Genomic DNA, 24,443 nt, shown 5'->3' with positions numbered 1-24,443 from the left:
ACTTTTAGGAGACATAGGTGGTAGGAGAGGAAGACAAGGAGGAGAGCTATCACTGGCAACCGAAGGAGAGAAATAGGACTGAGATTCATCAAATGTGGCATCAGCACTAATGAAATGACGCCAAAGAGTAGGTGAGTAACATCGGTATCCTTTCTGAGTACGAGAATATCCAAGAAAAACACATTTAATGGATCTAGGATCAAGTTTGTCACTCCTTGGACCTAAGATATGAACATAGCACACACAACCAAAGATCTTAGGAGGTAGATGAAACAAAGGTGCATCAGGAGAGAGCACAGTATAAGGGATCTGACCACCTAGAACAGTGGAAGGCATACGATTAATTAGGTGACAGGCAGTGAGAACATCATCACTCCAATATGATTTGGGAACATGCATATGAAACTTTAAGGCACAAGTGACCTCTAACAAATGATGCATTTTGCGTTCAGCAACACCAATTTGTTGTGGAGTATGGGAGCATGAAGATTGGTGAATTATACCATGATCATCAAAAAATTGAGACAAAGATGTATGAAAATATTCACAAGTATTATCAAACCGAAAAATACAAAGTGAAGCATTAAAGTGAGTCTTTATTTCCATATAAAATGATTTGAAAATTGACTACAATTCAGACCGTTCCTTCATAAGATAAAGATAGGTGACTCTAGAATAATATCAACAAAAATGACAAAATATCTAAATCTCAACAATGAGGGAGTGTTTATTGGACCCCAAATATTAGAATGAACTAAATGAAAAGGACTACTAACACGATTCACGCCTAGAGGCAAAAGGCACCCTATGGTGTTTACCCAACTGACATGCTTCACATTGTAAAGACTCAATTTGACGACACGACGGAACTAATGACTTCAAATTCTTGAGAGATGGATGACCAATGACCAAGGCGACAATGATGCTGAAAAAGTGAGATAGACAAATGAGAAGCCACTAAACGGGAAGAACCATATCAATCCAAGTAATAAAGTCCACCGGCTTCATGCCCTCCGCCAATAATCTTCCTCGTCTTGAGATCCTGAAAGATACAATGAGTGGATAAAAAAATGGCAGCACAATTCAAAATTTTAGTAAGCTTACTAATTGACAAAAGGTTAAAAGGAAAATCAGGAATATATAAGATAGAAGAGAGAGAGATTAGGACTAAGATTGGCAGTGCCCAAACCAGAAACTGTAGTAGCTATGCCATCTGCCAATGTAACATTAGGAAGACTACTAGATTGCTTAAGGTCAGAGAGTAAACCTGAGGTACCTGTCATATGATCAGTAGCACTTGAGTTAATGACCCAAGGGTCCTGAGTGGCAAGACAAGCAGTGGAAGTACCTTGTTGAGCCAAAGTAGTAGTAGAATTAGACCTAACAAAGTTGGAATGCAGAGATAAGATGTGATTGTACTCTTCCTTAGGAATAGAGACTATTCTGGATGTTGGTGGAAGTGGCTGTGAAGGTGGTTCTTGAACTTGAAAACTAGATTGGTGTGCTGAGGGTTTACCATACAACTCCCAACAAAAGTCTACTGTATGATTCTCACTATGACAATAAGTGCATTTACGAAGACCACGTCCTTTACCACGACCCCCTTGTTCACTCCCATGGCCCCCTTGGTCACGACCTCCACGGCCTCGGCCCCCACGACCTCGACCTCCACGACCACCTCTATTACTTCCCATATAAGTGGTAAAGGCAGATTTATCACCAGAAGGTAATGCATCAGTATTGGAGGAAGAGAAAGGGTCAGTACTCGAATCAGATAATGTGGCCTGTCGAAGTCTACCAAAAACTTCACTCAATGAAGGGAGGTCTGGACTAGCTAAAATTTGTGATTTTACTGGATTCAAATTTTTAGGCAATCCAGAGAGGAAGCAAGCAACATGCATAGAATCTCGTTGTTTCTTCATAATTTTAACATCAGAGGAGATAGGCTGATAAATATTGAGTTCTTCACATACACTCTTAAACTTGTTATAATAGTCTTCTAAAGACATATCACTCAAACTCAAGGAGAAATAATTTTGATGAAGATCATAAATCCAATTCAAATTGTTAATACCAAAGTAAAGTTTCTTGGCTTGTTCCCAAACAAGTTTAGCAGTTGGTAAGAAAACCAAATTACAACTGATCTTAGACTCCATACTATTCCACAAACAACTCCTAATTTGTGCATCTTTGGCTCTCCAATAAGCAAATTTAGGGTTTGTAGGTACAGGAGGTTCCTTAATCACGTAATCAAACTTCTTTCTACCAAGAAGAAAGACTTCAACTGCCTGTGCCCACTGAGCATAATTACTACCATTTAGACGAATTGAGGTAATTGATAACATATCAGGAGATAAGAAATAATTAGGGGGCGGAGCACTGTCTTTGGACTCCATAATAGCAATCTAAAGAACAAACTAACACTAAAGAAATAAGCTGGACTAAATTAAAACAAACTCCAACCAGCAACCAATGTACTTCAACCAATCAGCCACGCCAACAGTAACTCATCTATCAACGAATCAACACCAAACTATTCCAAAAACAAGGCAGCAACAAATCCATACCTACACCAAAAAAAAAAAAAAATGCCCAATCCACCACTAAACATCAACCTAAGGCTGCCTAAACAGATACGCAGAGAACGTATTGAAGAAGAGAAGAAAATCAGACCATGGTTGAAACCCTCAATTGAAAAACTCCGGTGGCGGCGCTAGGGTGCAGGAGTGGCGGCGTGAGGACTGGTGAGTAAGCTAGGATGATTGCCAGAGGAGGGCAAGTAAAATCCTGCCTCTCTCGCAATCAAGCGACGTCGATCTGGTGTCGCAAGACCAGAGAGAGGGTCACCAGCGCTGGACAACTCCTTCAGCCACTAAATCAAGATTGTCGAAGTCTCTATTAGGGTTGTTGGAGCTAGTGAGTAAGGATATGGTTGCCGACGACAACAATATTGGTGGGTGGTAATCGGAGGGTTAATGGCAGCGGCGAGTTGGTGGCTCTGATACTATGTTGTTTACTGTGAAAGTGTTTTAGGGTTTTGATAAGTCAACCCTAACACATAAAATATTATTTATATATAAAGTACATGATATTACTGTTTTGCCCCTATTACTCATAACATCAACAATCAGTGGACACTCTTGGAAGATGCTATCCCCATGTGAACTATCCCACTTTTATAACTAAAAAAAGTGAAAAAGTGCTAGAGAATTCAAAAGCAAATAATCCATATTAAGAATGTAGAATAGTCCCAAAAGACAAGTAAACAAGTACTAATGGTCGATAAAACACACCTCTTTCAAATGCTGCTGAATCTGTTGGATCTTGGGCTTTTGTAGACCCCCTAATAATCTACTGACTTCGAATCTCCATGAGTATCTTGCTAAAGCCAGCTCAAGGTTGCGATTAGCTTGATGATCATACAGAACTGCCACTTCAATAGCCTGTGCAACAAAACCATTTCCAATAAGGAAGAATGTACAAATGTGTGGCTATATAACAGTTAACACTGAAAGGATAACAATTTTATTAGATTGGAAGCTATTGCATTTTATGGTAACTAACAACATTTATAGCAATAAAAATTGAAAGCCAATTATGCACTAAGGAAATATGTCAAATCCAGCAGAGAGAGATCAATCCAGGTTCTCAATAAAAAGAGTAGAATACAACAACCAAATGCTTCTACAGCATAATATATCAACAGTATATAATGCTAGCCTTGGCAAGTACCTTAACAGCAGTAGTTAATTTTTCAGGGACCACACCGAGATCTTTATCAAAATAAGCTAAAGAAAAATTGACTATTTTTGTCAAGAAAGTTCTGCATGCCATAGCTTGATCCACAAGTTGTTCCAACACATCTCTTTCCTCAATCCTGTAGAGCAGTTATCAATAAAACAAAGCATTCACATGCAGGAATTTGATAACACATCAAATAATCTTCGATAAAAACCCAATCAAAAGCTTGTGCCAAATTCAGTGGAGAACCATTCTTCTTTACAACTGTCAAATATCCACAGTAGTTACATAAGTGCAATTGGATAAGCATGAGGTAAAACAATCCATGAGCCTAACAAGTGAGGCAAAAACCAAAAGTACAAAAAAATAAGAAAACCAAAAGCCAAACATAAGGTGGACCAGGCAAGCCATCCTTGGTTAATATATGAATCAATTGAAGAGGAAGAGAAGACACCCAGTTTACAAGGCACATCGTCAAGCTCAGTTTTGGTTGCAAACCTACCTGCTCAGTTTTAAGACTACCTTGAAATCAAACTAACATAGAAGTCCATTAGTGAAAATTCATATTTCGTATGTAGTAGCAGCAATTCCAATGCTGAAAAGGTTATTATTGTTATTAAATATGCCGGTGACAAACTGCTAGACATCAGTGTCTGTCTTAAAATTTCACAACCCAAGGTCTCGGCCATCCCACTTCTCTGATTGATCAGCCACACTACATACTTCTCTAACCTTAGCTGCTAGCACAGAATCAGTTTGAATAGAAAAGTATCTCCATCCAAATCCCAGATCAGTTCTAGCATTCCTACTACTGCCACATTAGTTTTAGAATCATACAATCCAGCACAGTTAAACTGTCTATGAATAATGAGAACAAACTAAGATTTTTGAATGGCTTGAATTTTTAAAAAATGTACAAAATAATTTTTTTTCTCCTCCACATTTCTTTTAACTTTGATGTGTAGTCTTCAGGGAATGCATACAAACTACAAAAGTTGGAGCCGAATCATCACAAGTTTTCTTGGTCTCAATATCCTGATTAGGAGCTTTCTCACATTTTCCTTGTTCATTGTTCTCACTTTTCAATCAATATGGAAACATCTTGACAAAGTATGCAAAACAACATTTGCAATAGGATAGGAAATACTGATCTAGAATGTCAGATAACGCATAAAGCTATTAATAAATATGAGCAGGCTAAGACATAGGAGTGATAATATAGACAGTGCAATTCCTTGAATGTTTAATGGCACGAACTCCTTGAAAAATTATATTACAATTGAATTATAAGATCATGAAAAGGCAAGAAATATGCAAGGAGAGAATTTTTTTTTCCAAACCGGATGCATTTGCCACATCCCCACAGAGCTGATAGTCAATGTGTTTACAATGACACATAAAGCAAAAAAAAAATCTGTCAGAGTTTTGCTTGATAAAACTATAGAAAATGGACATTGTACCTGAAAATGAAGCAAAACATATCTAACAAACTCATGGTCACACCATAGGATAGTATTTACTGGTTGGATGAGAAGAGTCAAACCAAGGAGAACATTTAGCCAAACGTATAGAAGATAAAAAACAAACTACAGATATCTATCTAGCACAATTAATTAAAAAGTAAAAAAACTAAAGGATGGAGCTTATTCTGAAAAAGGACAAAAAGGATTCCTCTTATAAATCACAATAAGGAAAAAAAAGACATCAATAATTAGATTCCTCGTTGTAAATTCTCCTCACCAAAAGACTATAATTGAATACTTTCCAGAGGAAAATAAGCACTTTGACAGAGGATTTAAGCTTCCATAGGTCAGCCCACGTTTAAGAACTGTATCTCAGAGTTCTTCTGCTTCCAATATAAGCATTCAATATGGAGAAGCTAGTAGGATCGGTTGACAGTAAAGAGACCTGACTGATTCATGGGGCCTAATCAGTTTAACTGCACTTCCCAACCTAGGAGTTAGCTGCTTCTAAATAATAAAGTTGGCTACATGAGATGTATATCAATTCCTCACTAATGTACAATATCATTTTGCAGTAGCTTGGTCAATAAAATCACAAGCCTTGTAATATGTGGATAATATCCCCTAGACACATTGTATCTTACATTAAGCCAAAAGTCATGGTTATTAGGAATTGAGTTCCTATTTCCTACTAGCCATTTAGCTTCTGCGAGAACAGATAATCCCATTGCTTTTTTTTTTTTTTTTGATAAATAAATAATTTCACTAAAAATTAAGAAAGCTTCTACCCCAGTACACAGGCTTGACTCAAGTACAATTTTCTTTTTTACTTCTTATTTAACATGAAACCTTCCTAGAAAGTAGTGTGAATCTACACCCAAACTTTGATTGAAGATGTGAAAGTAATTTGTTTTTGATTTCCATGGGTAGGTAAGGAGTCATTTTATCAATATTATAATTGCAAGTTTGATGCAGATACATATATACAATTTTTAGAGGTCTGTTTTGTCTTTTGAGATGTAACGAAAAGTTATATATGAAGTGAAGTTGGGTCTTTGGAGTTAGAGAATGACCTGTCTAATTTAAATTTGAACAGGGGTGCACTTTGTGACATTTTCTTTTCAACGTTTTCAGGTCCTTAATAACAAATGAAATTTCTCTCGAGCATGTGTAGTCAAGTTTATTGTTTGTGAAATCTCTTGAACCAAGTTTGAATGATGCTATGAAAGACTCTTAGTCCTCCAGCTTCTCAACCAACCCCCCACCCCAAAAAAAGAAAAAGCTTTCAACAATTACTTTTCATCTACTAAATCAATTCTTAAAATACACCCACATCCAGTTTTATGAGAAAAATAATATCATGATCTGAATACAATATCAAGTGAGTCCTAAACCCACATTGTTTACCTGCATGATTGTGAAGCTTGGAGAGGGGTTGGTATTGGGGTATTTATGTTAGAATACCACACATTTTATGAATCTTGAACAGGACTTTTATTGCCGAGACAATCAATCTGTTATTTTCCCCATTTAATTAGAGTATTGGGATGGGTACCAGCAGTTTTCTTCCAATCAATCTTTGTTTCTCTAAGTTGTGAAGAGTGTTATGGCAATGTATTTTGTGGCTTGAGAACTTAAGTGACATAGCTAAAGTTCATAACAAAAACCTGGCTATAGGTAAATTGGAACTTTTGCATTGGATTACAGAAGGTATTCTTCTTTTTCTCATCAAATATGTTGTTTATGCAGAAATTTGAATTTAGGCAAGTTCTTAAATGGAGAAATGTCTATGGATATTATTTACCTGAGGACAAGCATAGCAAGAGACAGTTCTTTAAGTACTTGAAAGGTTTGTCATTTCCGCCAACTTGAAGGAGACAATGTGTCTCAACATGAATTGATCCACTTAATAGCTATTTGTAATGCAGGTCAAAAATCTCTGGGGCAGCAAAAGCGGAATTGCATAAAAAGGAATAGCATAAAAAGCATGGTGGATGGCCCAACTAGCCAACTCATGCACGAACTAGATGTGTCATCAAGGACCAGAGGAGACCGATATTTTTCATCTTCTTCTGCTTCCAAATCATCAGACCCATGAAATGGCAACTCGCTCCAGTAATGAACATCATCATCATCATCGTGTCCAGCAGTTAGAAGGGGCAAGTTAGGTATACCAGATTCTTGAGGAGGACAGATGCACTCTACGTGGACCCCCCACCTTGTGGGATTTAATGCATTGAGTTTACCAGGGAACCGGGGTTGGATTTTATATGAAACCTCAACATGATTCTGGTCAGTTGGATTTGATTCATTCAATTTCTGCTGTAGAAACCTTTGAAATGGAGAATATAATAGAAGATTATAAGCCTCTGGAGGTATGTCACGCATACATTCACGTTTTTTACAGCCATTGATGGAAATGTAAACAACGCATTCATAGTGGTTCTTAACATATGCCTCATCGCCTCCAAAAGCAAAATAGAGAGCCAATTTTGGAAATTTGCGACCAACCCAGAACAATATGGAATTATTTTCAACACTTTGATGATTGAACCATGGAATCTCAGTTCCCGATACCCTAAGCAAACGATATTTAGTAAAATAATTGGGGAACTGTGATATGTACCCATCTTCAGATTCAGATTCAGATTCAGATTCAGTTTCAGATGGGAAGTAATCGGTGAACTGGGGATCCATTAATTCATTGCTTCTTGCACTACCACATACTCCCTTCGGTAAAATCCCCATAATTTCTACTACCTGCATTGCATTTACAAAATTCAACATTTTTCATCTAGCAAATCTCGTAAAGCATTTAGAGAAAGTAACAAAAATTGTTTCTTTATAACTTAAAAGAAAGAGAGAGACCTGATTCAATACCCCACTTGGTGATTCATTATCCAACAACGGGCAATTTTGTGCATAAACCCACCTTATCGATTGTGGAAGTCCTTGAATTTCACGAAGGTGCTTGCAATTCTCAATATGAAGTGTACTTAAACTAGGAAATCTGCTAATGCTTTCGGGAATGGTAATAATATTGGTTCCAGCTAGAAATATCAAACTCAATGCTGGGAAGTAATCAGGCTTCATCAAAAGATCTAATTCAATTACGTTTTTATAGTAATTGAAATCCAGGAATTCCATCTTCAGAAACCCATAACCGGAGGAGCTATCAAAAGAATTGCATGTCGGTCTCAATTTGGCGGTAGGAGTCCAGAGCTGCCAAAGCTGTTGCAATTTATAAATGCCATCTGGAAGATCCCGAAGGTTTTTGCAACCACGAAGGGATAATGTATCAAGAACTTCAAGAGATGTCAACATGAGGTTGTTTGGAAGATTTTGAAGTTTTTTGCAATTATCAAGATTCCACGTTTTAAGCTTATGAAGAAATTCACCGGACTCGTGAATCTTAACTAAATTTTCACAATCAGAAAGGTCCAATGTCTCCAAGTTTGGGGTGCATAAATCAGGTAATTTGGTTATAAATTTACAACCACGAAGATTGAGATGTTTCATATTTTCTAACTGGAACACCTGTAGAAAAATAAATAAATAAATAACTTCAACAAACTTTAGAATAAAAATTTAATAAAATCTTAATTAAAAAAATATTAGTAATTGTACCTGCTTGCATAGCTTTTCCAACTCAATGCGACTATCTGGCATATGGAGACTAACAAGTTGTTGAGGACAATAGTTGGATGGCAAGGGAAATGGATACTTAGGCCAACTAAGAAGTCTTATCCCGTTGGGAAAATATTGAATTGCTTCACAAATATGTAAGTTATTTACAGTAAGTATCCTGAGATTTGTCATCCTTTTGAAAACATCAGGATGTAGTTGCAACTTTACCGGTTTAGGTGAATGCAACATTATACCTTGAATTTCGTCCGTCCCCTAATTGGATAAAGAGTCAAGTAAAACATAATTCACAATAGAATTTACCAAAAACAAAAAGTATAATAATTTTGAAATTTCAGCAAAAATGAGACTAATAAAATTCATATTTTATGCAATGTTAAAAAGAAAAAAATATATAACTTTTATCTAGTGAAAGTTTTTTTTTTTTGGGAAAATAGAAGAAAAAGAACTCATACCTTATTTCCAATTAGTACTTCAAGAGCATCTTTATGATGCCATATCCTGCTACGTTTTCCAAGAATATGGGTAGATTCTTGTCGAACAACTTCCCTACCCATTTTTTGTATCAAGTCATGCATTAACAATATACCATATTGATCCACAGTAATGAGACACTTATTAACAAGTCTTGGAATACCATAATCTGGATAAAAATCACAAGCATTTAATATATCTACAACATAACCCTTGGTCCATCCCTTGAAGAAACATGCAATATCGAGGAAAATATCTTGTTCGATTTCCTCTAGTCCATCATAACTTACTCTAAGTACTTCTTGAATGTCTTTATTGGGAATTTTGTTATACTTATCTAATGTAATTTCCCATTCATGTTTAGTTCTTCCACACAAATCACGAGCTATTATTATAAGAGCTATTGGAAGGCCTTGGGCATACTGTATAACTTGGTTTGTAAGTTTTGAATAATCTTTATTGGCTTTCTTTCCAAGGAAGGCATGCTTTTCAAAGAGTTGAAGAGCTTCATGTTTCTCTAATTTCTTGGCCTCATAAGTTGTACAAACTTTTCCAAGAGTAGCTAAAAATTGTGGATTTGTTGTTGTTGTTATAATGACTCTACTTCCTGGAGCAAACCAATTACAATCTCCAAGCAAATTTTTTATTCTTTCCAATGTATCCACATCATCAAGAATTAAAAGAACCTTTTTACAACAAAGTCCCTTTTTTATCAAATTGATTCCTTCAGATATGCTGTGAATTTTCAAATTTTCATCCCCTAAAATCTCTTTAAGAAGTTGACCTTGTAGTTTGATAATGCCATCCTTTGTCTTCGAAGTTTCTCTAACATTCTCTAAAAAACTGCTTCTATCAAAATGATTAGCAATTCTGTTATAAACTGCTTTTGCAATTGTAGTCTTACCTATTCCGGAAAAGCCATGAATCACTACCATGCGGAATTCATTTAACTCAATACTTAAAAGTGATTCTACGGCCTTGGCACGAGGTTTTACTCCAACAAGGCATTCGCCAACAAATACTGGCTTGCATTTTAATATAGTTCTTGGTATATTTTCAACAATTGTTTGGATAAATTTTGATTCAGTGTCACTGCAAACCATAAAGTAAAAGAAACATTTAATGAGTTGGACTAGTTGCAAATATTAATATGAAATGAATTAAATTCAAGATGCCTAGTTCTGTGTCTTACTACTTACACTTTAAGATATTATTAATTAAATTAAATGACATATAATTCAAATGTTTGAGCAATATCTTTAAATTTTGTACATTCTTTTTTGCTTAGAAATTAATTATAATTATAGATTCAGCTAAAAATAATAATAATAATTATAGACATTTTAGCAAGTAACTTAGTTGCACTAGTTGCAAATTTTAATATGAAATGAACTAAATTCAAGATGCTTAATTCTGTGACTTACTACTTACACTTAATATATTATTAATTAAAGTAAATGACATCTAATCAAATATTTTGGTAGTATCATTAAATTTTGTACTATATCACGAAATGTTGAGAAAAATAAAGGATATCGTAGTAGAAATAGTAACATGTTTTTGCTTGTTCTATACTTGATTATGACAAGACTCTACCAAGTCATCAAACCTCAACCTAACGTATTTGTACTCTCTATTAGATAATCTATGATTTAATTTTTTTATTGACCCATATTATATTGTATACTAAGATTATATTAGATTTTCGATATTGTACATAAAAGAACTAATGACGTTATTCATCATAATTTGCACTTTTCAAATATAAATATTTTCACTTTCTCAAAAAAAAATATATATATATATATATATAATATTTTCAATGACAGGTTGACTACTAACATTAAGTATTTTTTTTTTCAGTAACATTATCATTTAGATTTTATCATAAATTATTTACTCATTTTTTGGCCTAACATATTAGATTTTATTCTTCAAGCTGTCTATATATTTATTTCTTCTTTATAAATGATTTAATTTTATTTAATGTTTCATGCATAAAAAAATGTACGCATTTTATTTTTTTCATTTGAGGATTTATTTGATTAGAAAATTGTTATATTTAATTACCAAACGGTTAAATTAATGATTTATATATTACAAAAAAATTTATTTTTAAGTATTATAATTGTTCTTTTATTTTTAAGGAAATATACGAAAAAAATTATAGATGATTTAACTTTATTTAATGGTTCATGCATAAAAAAATTATGCATTTTAGTTTCTTCCTTTGTGAAAATTTTGGGTTAGAAGACTATTAGATTTATTTGCCAGAATGTAAAATTAATGATTTAAATATTACTAAAAAAATTTACTTTTTAGTATTTTATTGTTCTTTTTTTATGTAAAAAATAAGGAATAAAGATGTTAAAAAATACGTTCAACTTCTTTTTCCTACTTGAAAATATATGGATACCAGATTGATCCGATGCATCAAAAACCATAAAAATGTTATAGGAATAGAAACATGTTTTAGTTTGATCCATGCTTTACCCGTACCCGATTTGACCCTTACTCGTCTGACGACTCAGACCTGGGTTTGCTAGGTCTAAATTAACTTTTAAGATAAAATAATTCTATTTCTAACACTAATGTTCATAGCCTAACCACCTTAATTCTAGAGTATAAGATTCAAACAGCAGAGTTGGAAGGGGTTAAATTCATCCCCTAAAGAGCATTCTTATCAAGAATGCTAAAAATGTTTAAAAGCCAAATTTAACAGCTAACACACAAAAATACTCCTACTTCATAGAATTTGTTTTATTTTTTATTTTTTATGGGAGGTCTTTGGGATTTTGAGAAAATTAAATGATCACTTCTTTCATGTCAGACAACTATTGAATAATCCAATATTAAAGATAAAAGTTATTAATAGATGAAAAGTTACGTAATTTGTTATAAAAAAAAATTTTGATTACCACAAATTATGTAATGTCAATGTAAGTTATAATTTACTTCTTTTTTTTTTTTCTTTTTTTTGGTTGCTTGGTTTCAATTAACATTTTTGAACAGAGAATTAGAGTTTTTTTTTTTTTTTTTTAAGGAAAATACTTACTGTTTTTTTATTACAATTAACGAAAGCCTAATTACAACATATCTTTTTGGGTTGCATCTGCAATACAATCCAGTACTTCTTCGGTTATTCTAACCACACTATTTCATTTTCCACATATTGTGCATAACGTGCAAGTATATGAGCTACATTGCTACACTTAAGTTTCCTCATAAACTAAGTTGACTTTACATATATATTTCAAATCAGTAAAAAAATAAATAAAAAATCAATAATTAAATCATATCATATACTATATAATAAAAGTTGGGCTTATAAATCGTGATTGGAATTAATATATGCGTTCTTAAAGGCTAAAACATAATACAATTAGAGACATTACTATGAGTTAGGGTGTTACATTTTTATTTATTTCTTAGTAAGTTAGAATGTTATATGTGCATACTACATATGCCAGTCTTACAATTAAGTGGGTGATATAACCATTTGAACAAAATAAGCATTAAAACAGATGATTTAAATATCAAAATAAAACATAAAAATTAAATTTCTTTTAGGTGTAAGTACAATTGATTTTTTAATTTTAAATTTGGAATTAATTCTTTTAGGATAACCTTATTCATGCACGTATCAGAAACAATTTAACTACTAGAGTTCAAATCCACCTCTTCATAAATAAATAAGGAATTATTAAAAAAAAATTAAAAGTTTTTTATTAATCATTGTAATTAGATATACTATATATAAGGATAAATATACAAAATTATACATTTTATGAGCAATTCATTACAAGTTATTATAATAATAGTAATTTATTTAGTTAGATACAAGTTATAAAATTATGTAATAATAATTCATTTAGTTATTGTTTCTCAAAAAAATATATAAAGAAAATTTATGATTGAAACTGTGCAACGCATAAGACTTTCACTAGTAATATAAGAAGTTAAAAGATTAATTTGAATATAAAAAATTCCAAAAAAATCATTAGAATACATAAAAATTAAATTAACTTAGAGAAATATTAACAATATGATCTTATACTCCAAAATTTTAAAAATATTCTATGTATGACTTGATTTTTCAAAGATGTATGATGATTTTTATTTTAAATTAACATGAGAGTATTTTCTATATTAGATTTCATTTCTAACTATCAAAGGGCTATTTGGTTGCGTAAATGACCTTAAAAGTATATAACATTGTAAATATTTTTTTTATAAAATAACATATAAAATTCGACATTGATTAGGAGATATCATTATAATATATCATGTCAAGATTTTCATTTTTCCTTTGACCACATTAGAAAAGTTAATAGTTATTTTCAATAAAAGGTTTTGAGTTTAAAGTTATGAAATTTGAAATTTTGAATATTAAAAATTCGACACATTTATTTGCAGTTCCTACCTCTCAAATATTTGGCCATTTGCATTTCCCCCTTAAGGATATTTAGTAACTTTGTAGAGAAAATATTATTATAGGAATCAAAAGATAACGTAATATGTGACTGTGTAGAGGGTATTTTTCCATTTTCTTTTATGTCATGTGTAAATTACTTAAATAAAGTGCTTAGAAAACATAATCCTCCACATATAAATTTGAAAATCCCTTTTAAAAACGCTCATCTTCCAGAAGCAAACACGTCTCTCTGGTTTGTCTTTTTGTGAAAAGGTGCCGAAAAAGCAAGTAGAAGGAAAAATTTGGCTTTTTTATAGTCTTCTGGGATTTCCTTATCTCCGAGTTTGAGACCTTTAGAGCAATTACATCAGCTTAGGTATAATTGTGCAAAATAGAAAAACTAACTACTTCTACATAATTTGAGCAAAAAAAACCCACACCAGTTTGTGCATAATTGTGCATTTATGCACAATTGCTACAGTAGCATGTGTATTTGTTATTGTACAGTTACTATAGCATGTGTATTTGTTATTTTATTAATTTTCGTATGCACCTTTTTTTTCTCTCTCTTCTCCGTGTACAACCAACGAACTTAGTTTTCCTCTCTTCATCTTCTTTTTCCTCAGATGCACACAAACAAACACACCCACACCCACACCCACACCCACACACAAACACATCCACACAGAGATACACAAACACATTCACACACAAACAAACCCACACGGACAAACCAACAAAGAGATAGATCGGAGCTCGTGGGTCTTGATCGGTGCTTGATCGGAGCTCGTGGGTCTTGATCGGTGCTTGATTGGAGCTCGTGGGTCTTGACCGATGCTTGATCGGAGCTCGTGAGTCTTGACCGGTGCTTGACTGGAGCTCTTGGGTCTTGATCGGTGCTTGACTGGAGCTCTTGGGTCTTGATCGGTGCTTGACTGGAGCTCGTCTTGATTGGTGCTTGTGGAACAATCGGAGCTCGTGGGTCTTTTGCTTGAACGGAGCTTGATCGAGATGGGTCTTGCCTGATCAGAGTTAGGGAGATCTGACCAAGAGGGAGAGTTGATGGGTACAGAGAGATGGGTATAGAGAGATGAGTATAGAGAGCTGATGGGTATAGAGATGGATGGAGATGGGTATAGAGAGAGAGAGCAACAAATTAGAAAATGGGTAGAGAAAGAGAGAGGGCGTGCGTATATAAAGTGGTAGTTGAGGGAAATAATAAAAAAATTGAGAAGAGTGAATATTTTATTGAAATGTCTTGTAAAATAGATAAACTGATGTGAATGTTTTGTAAAAGTGATGGTGTAAAATAGAAAAAGTAGGTTTTAAGTGTAAAATAGACGGAATCTTATGCACAAGCTGATGTAATTGCTCTTAGTTTCTGTTTGGTACATTATTTTAAACATATATTTTCAGTTTTTAAACAATTTATACATTTTTTCACACAATTTTTCACTCATATGTATTTTCAAAAAAATTGAAAACTGTTGCTTAAACACATGTACCAAACGGGCTCTTATTGCTTCAGTTTAAACACACGCACAAACAAACAAAAACTAAAAAACAAAAAACTAGAAACTATATATTATTCATTTTTTTAATTATTGCTACATTTTTTATTTATTTAAATATGTCCAAGCATGTAAGACGATATTCATTATATATAAATTTGAATTTTTATGACTTGCATATTTTAACACTATTATTCTATGATAATTTTTTTACTCTCTTATTTATTTTTAAAAAGTCTGAATTTGAAATAATTGAAAGATATTAATTATGATAAATGCAATTTAAAAGTAGTTTATGATTAACAATCTTTAAGTTTTTTTTTTTTTTTTTTTTTTTTTTTTTGGAGAAGATTCACAATCTTTAAGTTGGTTGCATAATTAGCTTATTAATTTTATAATTTTTAATATTTAGATTTCAAGGTATAAGTAAGTTATGGGCAAGCCATCCATCGCTAATGCATATTTTTAGAAAAAAAAGTGTTACAAGATCCATAAGTTACTACCCAATCACCCATCCCAATGTCAGAACTTAAGATTTTGGACCCATAAAAAACAAAGGTGGTATCCGTTAGGAACCCTATTGATGTATTGATAATAATTGTTGTAATGTTGCATTTAGTTAGTTAGTTACAATTCCAAGTATGTTAATCATATTTAACACATGTTAGAATTATTAATGTACATAGGGAATAATATTACCATTACGATAAGGTCATGTGGGCCGATAGAATACTTATATGGCTCTATAAATATCTACTTGTAATCACATTTCCGTCATTGAAGAATAAATTAGTGCATCGCTTGGTGCATTTCCTTTCTCTCACTTAATATTTTTTTATGGAGAGTGATTATTTCGAATTAAGTCAATTTCCCTACAATTCTTATCCATTCCCATTAGAAATCACTAGGTTCCTTACAACTTATGCATCACATACATATAGGATTTCTCTCACATTGTGTGGGCCCAATCCACCTGTGGATGGGACCCACACAATGTGAGAGCTATGGTCGGCATGAATTGGGTTGGCTTGTTTGTACTCAGCCCATGTGCTAGGTGCGATAGGCTAGGTTGAGCCAGTCATTGACCAGTCAACAATTTGGGTTAAGGAGGCTAAAAAAAAAAACATCAGCCCATGCCCAACCCATGGGCAATGCCCATTAGACCTTTAGAGGACAAGAACGTGGGTCAACCAGAATAGGCTTTTAATGGGCCTTTGTTGGCTCAAAAATTTTAAAAAATATTATAATTATATTATATGTCATAAAAAAAACCCCCTATAATATAGGGACCAAACAGGTATGTTTTGCATAACTTTTATGGATTAGAATAAATTAGTACATTGATGCATCCCTTATTCCTATTAGAATAAGAATAGTTGTATAACTACAATTTGGTTACGTTATTTTAGTAATGTTGTTTGTTTTTTTTAGAAATATGTGTAAGTAAAAAAGTGTGTATAAATACATGTAATATTGTTTAAAAATTGAAAACTGTTGCTTAAAATACCATACCAATCGGCCCCTAAATATCTAACTAGGTTGCCCCTTACACACGTTTATCATTTGTAGTTTTCAAACCATTTATAAATATCACATAACTTAAAGTCAAATATATATATATATAAACTTGTCACATACATTTTACAACCAATGCCAAATATCCATAATTTTTTTATAAAAAGAAAATTAAACTACAAAATATATATTTATATATAATGCATAACTTACTATAACCACTTAAATATCCTACTGGTCAAGTGGTCTCAAGAATCTATCCTATCTTATGTCATAAGTTCCAAACCACCCCGTGTCCCTCCCCAAAAAAATGCTTATAAATTATTGGTGATGGACTGATGGGTCGGGCTAGAGGTGTAGGCTTCTGAGCCACACTAGTGGACCTAGCGGACACTTATTGACAGAAAAAATTAGCTCACAGTCAAATAAGCTGTGTTAGTGGGCTAGCACGGGCTTCAATATCAAATGGGTTGACTTTTTAGTATCACTTTTGTAGGAGAGATATTACATGTATTTGATACATAAATGATTCATAAGATACTTTTTTTCCTAAAAGACTCAAAGGTTTGATACTGAAAAATAGAACTTATTTTGCTGAAACTGAAAACTGAAAACACTGTAGCAAAATAATTTTTAAATGTGTGAATAGTGCTGTGGGACCCATTTTTAATGAAAAAATTGATAAAAAAGAAATTTGTGGGTCCGTGAACAGTGCATATATGCACTGTTCACTGCAGAAAGTAACCGCAAAGTCAACATTTGCGGTTACTGTTCATTGAACAGTAACCGCAAAACTCCAACACGCGTGAAAACCAAAAAAAAAAAAAAAAAAAAAAAAAAAAAAAAAAAAAGACAAAAACGCAAAACAGAAAACGCAAAGCAGAAAAAGCTGAATACAAACATACACTACCTCCCAATAATGTGATCATAGAATGCAGCCACATAGTTTTAGCTACGAATATTGTCTTAACGAAGTTTAGGAACAAGAAAAGTTGTTCAAGTTTTACTTAATAATTTTGGAGAAAACTTTTGTCTCCACCACTACAAAATAGAATTCTTTCATAATTTGCATGCAGTGGTTATGAGTTATAATAATCCATTAGAAATTTAATTATGAAACACATGCATGTAAGCGCAAAACAAGTCATGAATTACATACCTATTCTTATAGTGCCATCCAGACAAACTACCAACTTCCTTTAAAGCTATCCTCCAATTCTGCACCTTGTCAATATTATCTTTGAATGTTTCTTCATATTTTTTCAAGGCCACCCCAAACTCTCTCTTTTGTCCACGTACTTCTGATGGATCCACATGGTAAAAAATAGGTAAAACTAATTGGTCAATATTTTTTTTACACTCCAAAATCTTGACAAGTTCATCCAAACACCAAGAAGAAGAAGCATAGTTTTCAGAAAACACAATAATTGAAACTTTTGATGATTCAATGGCTTTAAGAAGTTCAATTGAAATTTCTCCTCCTCTCTGAAGGTTATTATCAATGAAGGTGTCAAAACCCTTGTCACACAAAGTTTTATGTAAATGACTTGTAAAACCATTACGGGTATCTTCACCTCTAAAACTTAAGAAAACGTCATAGCTCCATCGGTGAGGGGAAGAAGAGAAAGAAAAAGAAGAGGAAGAAGAGGAGAAGGAGGAGGTGGCTCCTTTGTTGGTCTGATAAGCCATTGGTATGAGAAGATTAAGGAGATGTAAAAAGAGGAGGATAAGATAAAAGACCAAAGATGTGATGAAATAGGAATTATGATAAGAGAGGAGTGAAATCGTGCAATTTGAGTCAAGAGCACTGAAATTGAAAGGTTTTGAATCTGTTCGTTTGAGTGGTAAATTGATGATAGCGTGAATTATATTTATAACACTATACAACAACACGTCTTTGTTTTTCCTAACAAGAAGTTTCCAAGAAGGTCCACTGTAATTAGGAAACACAAAATAGCAGTACAGGTCCACTGTACCACGCGTCATGAGTTTTTTTTTTTTTTTTTTTGACAACGCGCAAAAGACCTTTATTCAGTATCACCTCAGAAAATTAGAACACTACTTGCCTACTTTTTTTACTTTTTACTTTTTATTCTAATTTCGCTTTTTTTTTTTTTTTAAACTATTTCTTTTTTCGTTTTTGAGCTTTGACTGAGGGAGGATTAGCAACTCCCAATGCTAATGAAAAATGAAGAACAAGAAGTGAATTTGGCATCCTGTTAACTTATTTGCTAAAATTTGAGACAAAAATTCCATATAAAAAAAATAATTAGCTTCTTTTTTTTTTTTTTTTTTAAAAGACAATTATATGTTTACATGTAAGATTTACATTTTAAACTAATTAAATAAATATGTATATAGCATTTTACACATTTGCATAAAAGACTAAACTGGAATTAGAGACGGGTCCAATCAGTGTGTTACGAAATGAAAAAGTAGTAGGAAAGGGATTAAATGCTTTGAAAAAGAGGCTTTCACACATGTGAAAGTAAAGAAAGTTGTTCCGTGCCTCTTTTTTTTTTTTTTTGAGGAATCCGTTCCTTTTCAATTTTCAAATAAAGTAAAGACGACAAAAACAATAATAAAGTCTTATTTCCATCAATCTCAAAGAAGCTTCCTCCGTAGTCCCTACAATTTTACTTTCCTTTATGGGTTTCTTGCATTTGAGGATGGAAATTTGATTTTTTTTTTTTTTTTTCAATATTCTATGCGTCATTGTTTTTATGCTGTACACTTTTTAGTCATGCTATATCAAACTAGTTTCAAGTAATCTTATTTTTGGACAAGTCTTTTTTTAGCTAGCAGCTCCTCAAATGATAATCGGTTCTCATTTTAGCTATGTCATGGAATTTATTTATTTATATTTTAAAAATAAACATAGACATGAGAAATGCTTTGAATCTGTTCTTTTGATTGGAAAATTGATAAAAGACTAAACTGGAATTAGAGACAGGAATCCAATCAGTGTGTTACGAAATGAAAAAGTAGTAGGAAAGGGATTAAATGCTTTGAAAAAGAGGCTTCATTCGTGTATGAAAGTAAAGAAAGTTGTCCCATGCGTTTTCATTTTTCAAAGAAAGTAAGAGCATTTGTAGCAGTGGAACTAAAAAGTTATAATATTATTTTACCTCCACCAATATAGCAAAAAGGGCTTGCAGCAGTGGAGCCAAATGTATAAAATTTAGCTTATTTGCTACAGTGCACATCTATCTATAGATGAGCATTGTAGCACTCATTTAAAAAATAATAATAATTTTTTAATCCCACTACCGAATAAAATAATAAAACTAATCTTATTTTTTTCATTCTTTTATTCCGTTTCTTTCACCGTGCACTCAGAGCACTCATCTCCCTCAATCATCAAACACTCATCTCCCTCACTCATCTCTCTCACTCCATCAAGCACTCATCACCATCGCCGTCCCAGCTCCAGCCCACGCCATCGCCGTCGCTCCTTACCACCATTCTTCCTTTGTTCAACCTCACGAAATGCCTGTCCTCCTTCACCAGCCTCTCGTTCACGTCCTCGCCTCCAGCGAACGACACTGAAGGGCACCGCAGGAACACAAATCGACTAAACGGTGTCGGACTGGTGAAGAGAATCCACTCCCCGACATCGGAATTGCCCCGATGTCTCAGCCGATCCTTGGAGTGGCGGTGGAGAGCGAAACCTTGATTTGGGTTTTTTTTTTTTTTTGGGTTGAGCCTTGATTTGGGTTTTTTTTTTCTCTGCTGTGGACTGGTGGTGGTGGTGGAGGAGGATGTTTGTGCTGTGTGGTGGTGGTGGAGGATGTTTGTGTTGTGTGGTGGTGGTGTTATATTATTTTATTAGAGTAGAAATATTATTATTTTATTGTAGTAGAAATATTATTTTATTGTGTTGAAAGCTAAAATAGATCAACTGCTGTAGTATGTGTGTAGGTAAAATAGATAAAGTAACTTTTGGTGGAGTTAAATTGCTAAAAATTTAGCTCCACTGCTGTGAATGCTCTAAAAAGTAAAGACTACGTAGTTGAAATGAAGACAAAAACAATAATAATGTCAGCTTAATTTTCTTACTTTTCTTCTAACAACGCGCAATGCAAGCCAACGTTCTATTTCCAACAATCTCAAAAAATCTTCCTCCCTAGTCCCTACAATTTTATTTTCCATTATGGGTTTCTTCCATTTGAGGATGGAAATTTGATTTTCTTTTTTTCAATGTTCTACGCGTCATTGTTTTTAGGCTGTACACTTTCTAGTCATGCTAGATCAAACTAGTTTCAGGTAATCTTATTTTTGGACAAGTTTTTCTTTTAGCTAGCAGCTCCTCAAATGATAATCGGTTCTCATTTTAGCTATATATGTCATGGAATTTATTTATTTATATTTTAAAAATAAACATAGACATGAAAGGGAGAGTGAGGTTCTAACAAAAGTGCATGATAAACCAAAAACTTCACTCAAATGTCATAGAATTTGGATGTGTATATGCAATTATGCATATCCAACAGCTCAAGTGAAACTTTTTTTTTCTTTAGTAAAAAAATCAAATGTGCATTCCCAATAGTTCAAGCAACACTACTGTTACTTTTTCATTAGCTTAAAAAAATTCTAATTGTACGAACAATGTTGGGGAAAAAACCATCACAATTACTACGTCATTTTTATGTGAAATCATCAATGATATTGCTTTTATTGCGTGTTAATCAAAAATTATAACATGTCACCTATGCAATTGTGAAAATTTGAACAAAACAAAATTGACGTGTGAATTAAATACCTTATAAATCATCAAACATGCATTACCAGCAATGTGAACATTAGCACCCCGACCATCAATGGTTGTGAAACTACTAATGAGAAGTGGTTTCTCAAGTCTAATGTGCATGCTTCTTTGGAATGTGATCCATTTTTTACCCTTTGATCATGGTTGTTCCATATCTTAAGGTCCCCGGTTTGGGATTTATTGGGTTGTCACTAGGATCAATGACTACTTATTGTGTGAGGCCCCTTCCAATGTTGTTGGTCATCTTCCCAGCATAATCCACTGAGCATGTGGCAAGTTGGTGTCTGTTCCTTCGCCAGTCAAGGTTCCATCTCTAGCAATTATCAATCGCATTCATTTTTAAGCCAGTGATCTTTGTTTTCTTAGCAAGACTAACATTAGGAGTGGAGAGTATAACAATGACAAGAACCAAAGCAAAGTGCCAAAGGATGGCAATGTTGATGCCTTTCAAAGCCATATTCATGTGCGTGTACTAACTCAAACTCAGACAGGAAAAAAGGTAGGTAGTAGTGGTTTGCAAATAATTGGAATGGAGGGGGATATATATAGGTGGAGTGGTTAGTAATGTGTATTAGCTTTGTTTAGGTGGTTTTAAAGTGGATGCTGAGGAGTGTAGGACAAAAAAGAAGCTATTAATAGGTATTGGTTTTGCTTCCTCACCCCAATTTGAAAAAGTTAGATAGCTACAATTGTGTAGCGGCCAAAATGACAGAACAAGTGAGCATTTGTGTCATTACTGGGATACAAAACTCGTAACATTTTAAACTTTCATGTATAAAGATAGTAGTTACAATTGGCTTCTCTCAAGTAGGGGTTTGTGTGCTACACAATATAATGGATGTGAACTAACTATAATAAGCACGGGATGATTAGTTAAAGTTATAATTGGAGTAACATTACTTTTACATGTACTTATTACAGATATCACTATTATTATACATTAATTAGAATAAGTGACTACACTAATTGTTAAAAAAAGTTGTGATAAAATTTATACCACTAGATTTTTTTGTATATAAAAAAAAGTGATTGGAGTATGTGACACACATAATGTAGAACACAACTATCTTTTGATTTGAAGGTGTCAACAAATCTAATTGGTTCAATCTCTCTATATCATATATTTAAGCTATTATAATTATCATAACTATTTGTCTAGTTCTATTTTGTAATACATTATAAAATTAATTTTATAGCATGTAAGAAAACCCATCGGCCTCTCTAACTGTAAAATCTTTTTTTTTTTTTTTTTAACCATGTGCAAGTTGACAAAAACTTGTCACAATCTCACTGGAATTCTAGAGCATTGTTAATAGAGTTTATTTGTTGCATAATCTGTCTTTGCAAATTTTGAGTCCTCTGGCCTCAAAACTTTCATCAGGCCGCTTCAAGTTCAACTTCAATTTTTTCTTAGCCTCGGCCTCTTTCACAATATAACTTATCTGCTGGTATTTATGATTAGTGAATTTGGTGTTCTGGAGCTTTGGACAACTGTAGATCAAGCAGATTAAATGACTTCAAGTAAGACTTCAACCCATAATCTCCAGTTATATCACCATGTTTGGTAATGATGGCTTGAAGAATTTGAATCAGCATTTAATAATAGCATCTATACGAGTTTGAGGTGTATATTTGTTAATAAATTTATATTAGAATAGGTAATCTTAATCCAAGTTTATCTTTTCTCATTCTTAAGTAGGTGCACTAAAACAGGCTAAAGTAGACCAAAATATTAGACTAAATTGCTATAGCTCAATAAAAACATAACAACAATAAATACTATCCTTCAACTCAAATATATAATTATTTTGAGATATGATATAATGTAGAATTTTTTTCTCTAAATTTTATTATAGATAACTAGTTTTCCTTAAAAATAAACAATTTATAAAAGTAATTTCTCTCTCTATTTTTACAAATATATAATTTTATTATTTTTAGTATTTTTTTTATTGATATTATTCTTTTTGAAATGGTCCATATTCTTCTAACTATTGTTATTATATATTTCATTTTCCTAATTTCTTTTGGAAGAATTAAAAATTTTTAAGTTTCAAATTTATTATTCAAGGCAAGGTTGAAGGGTCCAATTTAAAGCTTAATATGTCATTTTCATTAACTTTAAGGTATAGAGATAATAAAGATAAAAACTTTATTTATTTTTAATTTATAGTTTATACTCACCCAAAATGGATTGAATTGGATTTTTATTTTTATTTTAATTATATCTCTTAGAGCATCCACAGCAGCTGTGTTAAAATTTATGCCATTTTGCCATACCAAATACCTACTTTATTATTTTACCACATCATTTTACAACATCCCATTTATCAGATGTTTTATCATTCAATTCTATACATTAAAATAATATTTACTACACATTAAAATAATATACTATCTCCTCCCTATCATTACCATCAACAACAACAACCCACACCCGCAGATCAACCGCCACAGCCCACAATCACCGGCCATCCCCATAGATCAACTACCACCACCAATATCAGCCACTGCTACCAAAAAAAAAAAAAAAAAAAACTCAAACAAACACTACACAGCCACAACCACTGGCCACCCCCACAAATCAACCACCACCACCACCAATGTCAGCCACTGCTATCAAAAAAAAAAAAACTCAAACAAACACTACACAACCACAACCACCGGCCACCCCCACAGATCAACCACCGACCAAGCCATAAATCACATTTCACATAACCCAGACACACGAAATCTAGCAAACAACCACCATGATGCCCACGCCAATGACCAACAGATCTCCTAGCCGATGACCCATGCCGGTCAGAGACCCACGAACCCACCAAATCACAAAATCAAATCACCCCACTGAAATCAAACCACAAAACCCACCAAAATCATATCACACTTGCCGAACCACCATCACCCAAACC

General features: G+C 33.1%; 1 protein-coding gene and 1 pseudogene across 1 annotated transcript; both read right to left on the bottom strand.

Annotated features, from left to right (window-relative positions):
* LOC115970557 overlaps positions 1-21,865 on the bottom strand; it is a 49,656-nt pseudogene extending 27,791 nt beyond the window's left edge.
* Positions 619-18,591, bottom strand: LOC115971025 (TMV resistance protein N-like). The gene is made up of 8 exons (XM_031090688.1): positions 17,923-18,591; positions 9,305-10,415; positions 8,832-9,104; positions 8,073-8,741; positions 7,009-7,964; positions 3,733-3,877; positions 3,294-3,443; positions 619-1,042 (listed from the first exon to the last, which is right to left on the bottom strand). Exons 1-5 carry the CDS (start codon positions 18,450-18,452, stop codon positions 7,134-7,136), a joined length of 3,414 nt encoding a protein of 1,137 aa, XP_030946548.1. The 5' UTR covers positions 18,453-18,591; the 3' UTR covers positions 619-1,042; positions 3,294-3,443; positions 3,733-3,877; positions 7,009-7,133.
* Positions 21,866-24,443: the final 2,578 nt, after the last annotated feature.

Source organism: Quercus lobata, chromosome 12, assembly GCF_001633185.2.
Source record: "Quercus lobata isolate SW786 chromosome 12, ValleyOak3.0 Primary Assembly, whole genome shotgun sequence".
Taxonomy (NCBI): domain Eukaryota; kingdom Viridiplantae; phylum Streptophyta; class Magnoliopsida; order Fagales; family Fagaceae; genus Quercus; species Quercus lobata.
The sequence above is the reverse complement of the archived record's forward strand: the minus strand, read 5'-3'. Positions and strand labels throughout refer to the sequence as shown.

What these genes read in the sequence shown, in the direction of transcription:
- LOC115971025 (XM_031090688.1), bottom strand. Translation starts at nt 18,452, where the DNA reads ATGGCTTATCAGACCAACAAAGGAGCCACCTCCTCCTTCTCCTCTTCT. An exon ending in TGGAAAAGCTATGCAAGCAG is followed by an intron (nt 8,742 to 8,831) that starts GTACAATTACTA and finishes ATTTTTCTACAG; the next exon opens with GTGTTCCAGTTAGAAAATAT. An exon ending in CAAGTGGGGTATTGAATCAG is followed by an intron (nt 7,965 to 8,072) that starts GTCTCTCTCTTT and finishes AATGCAATGCAG; the next exon opens with GTAGTAGAAATTATGGGGAT.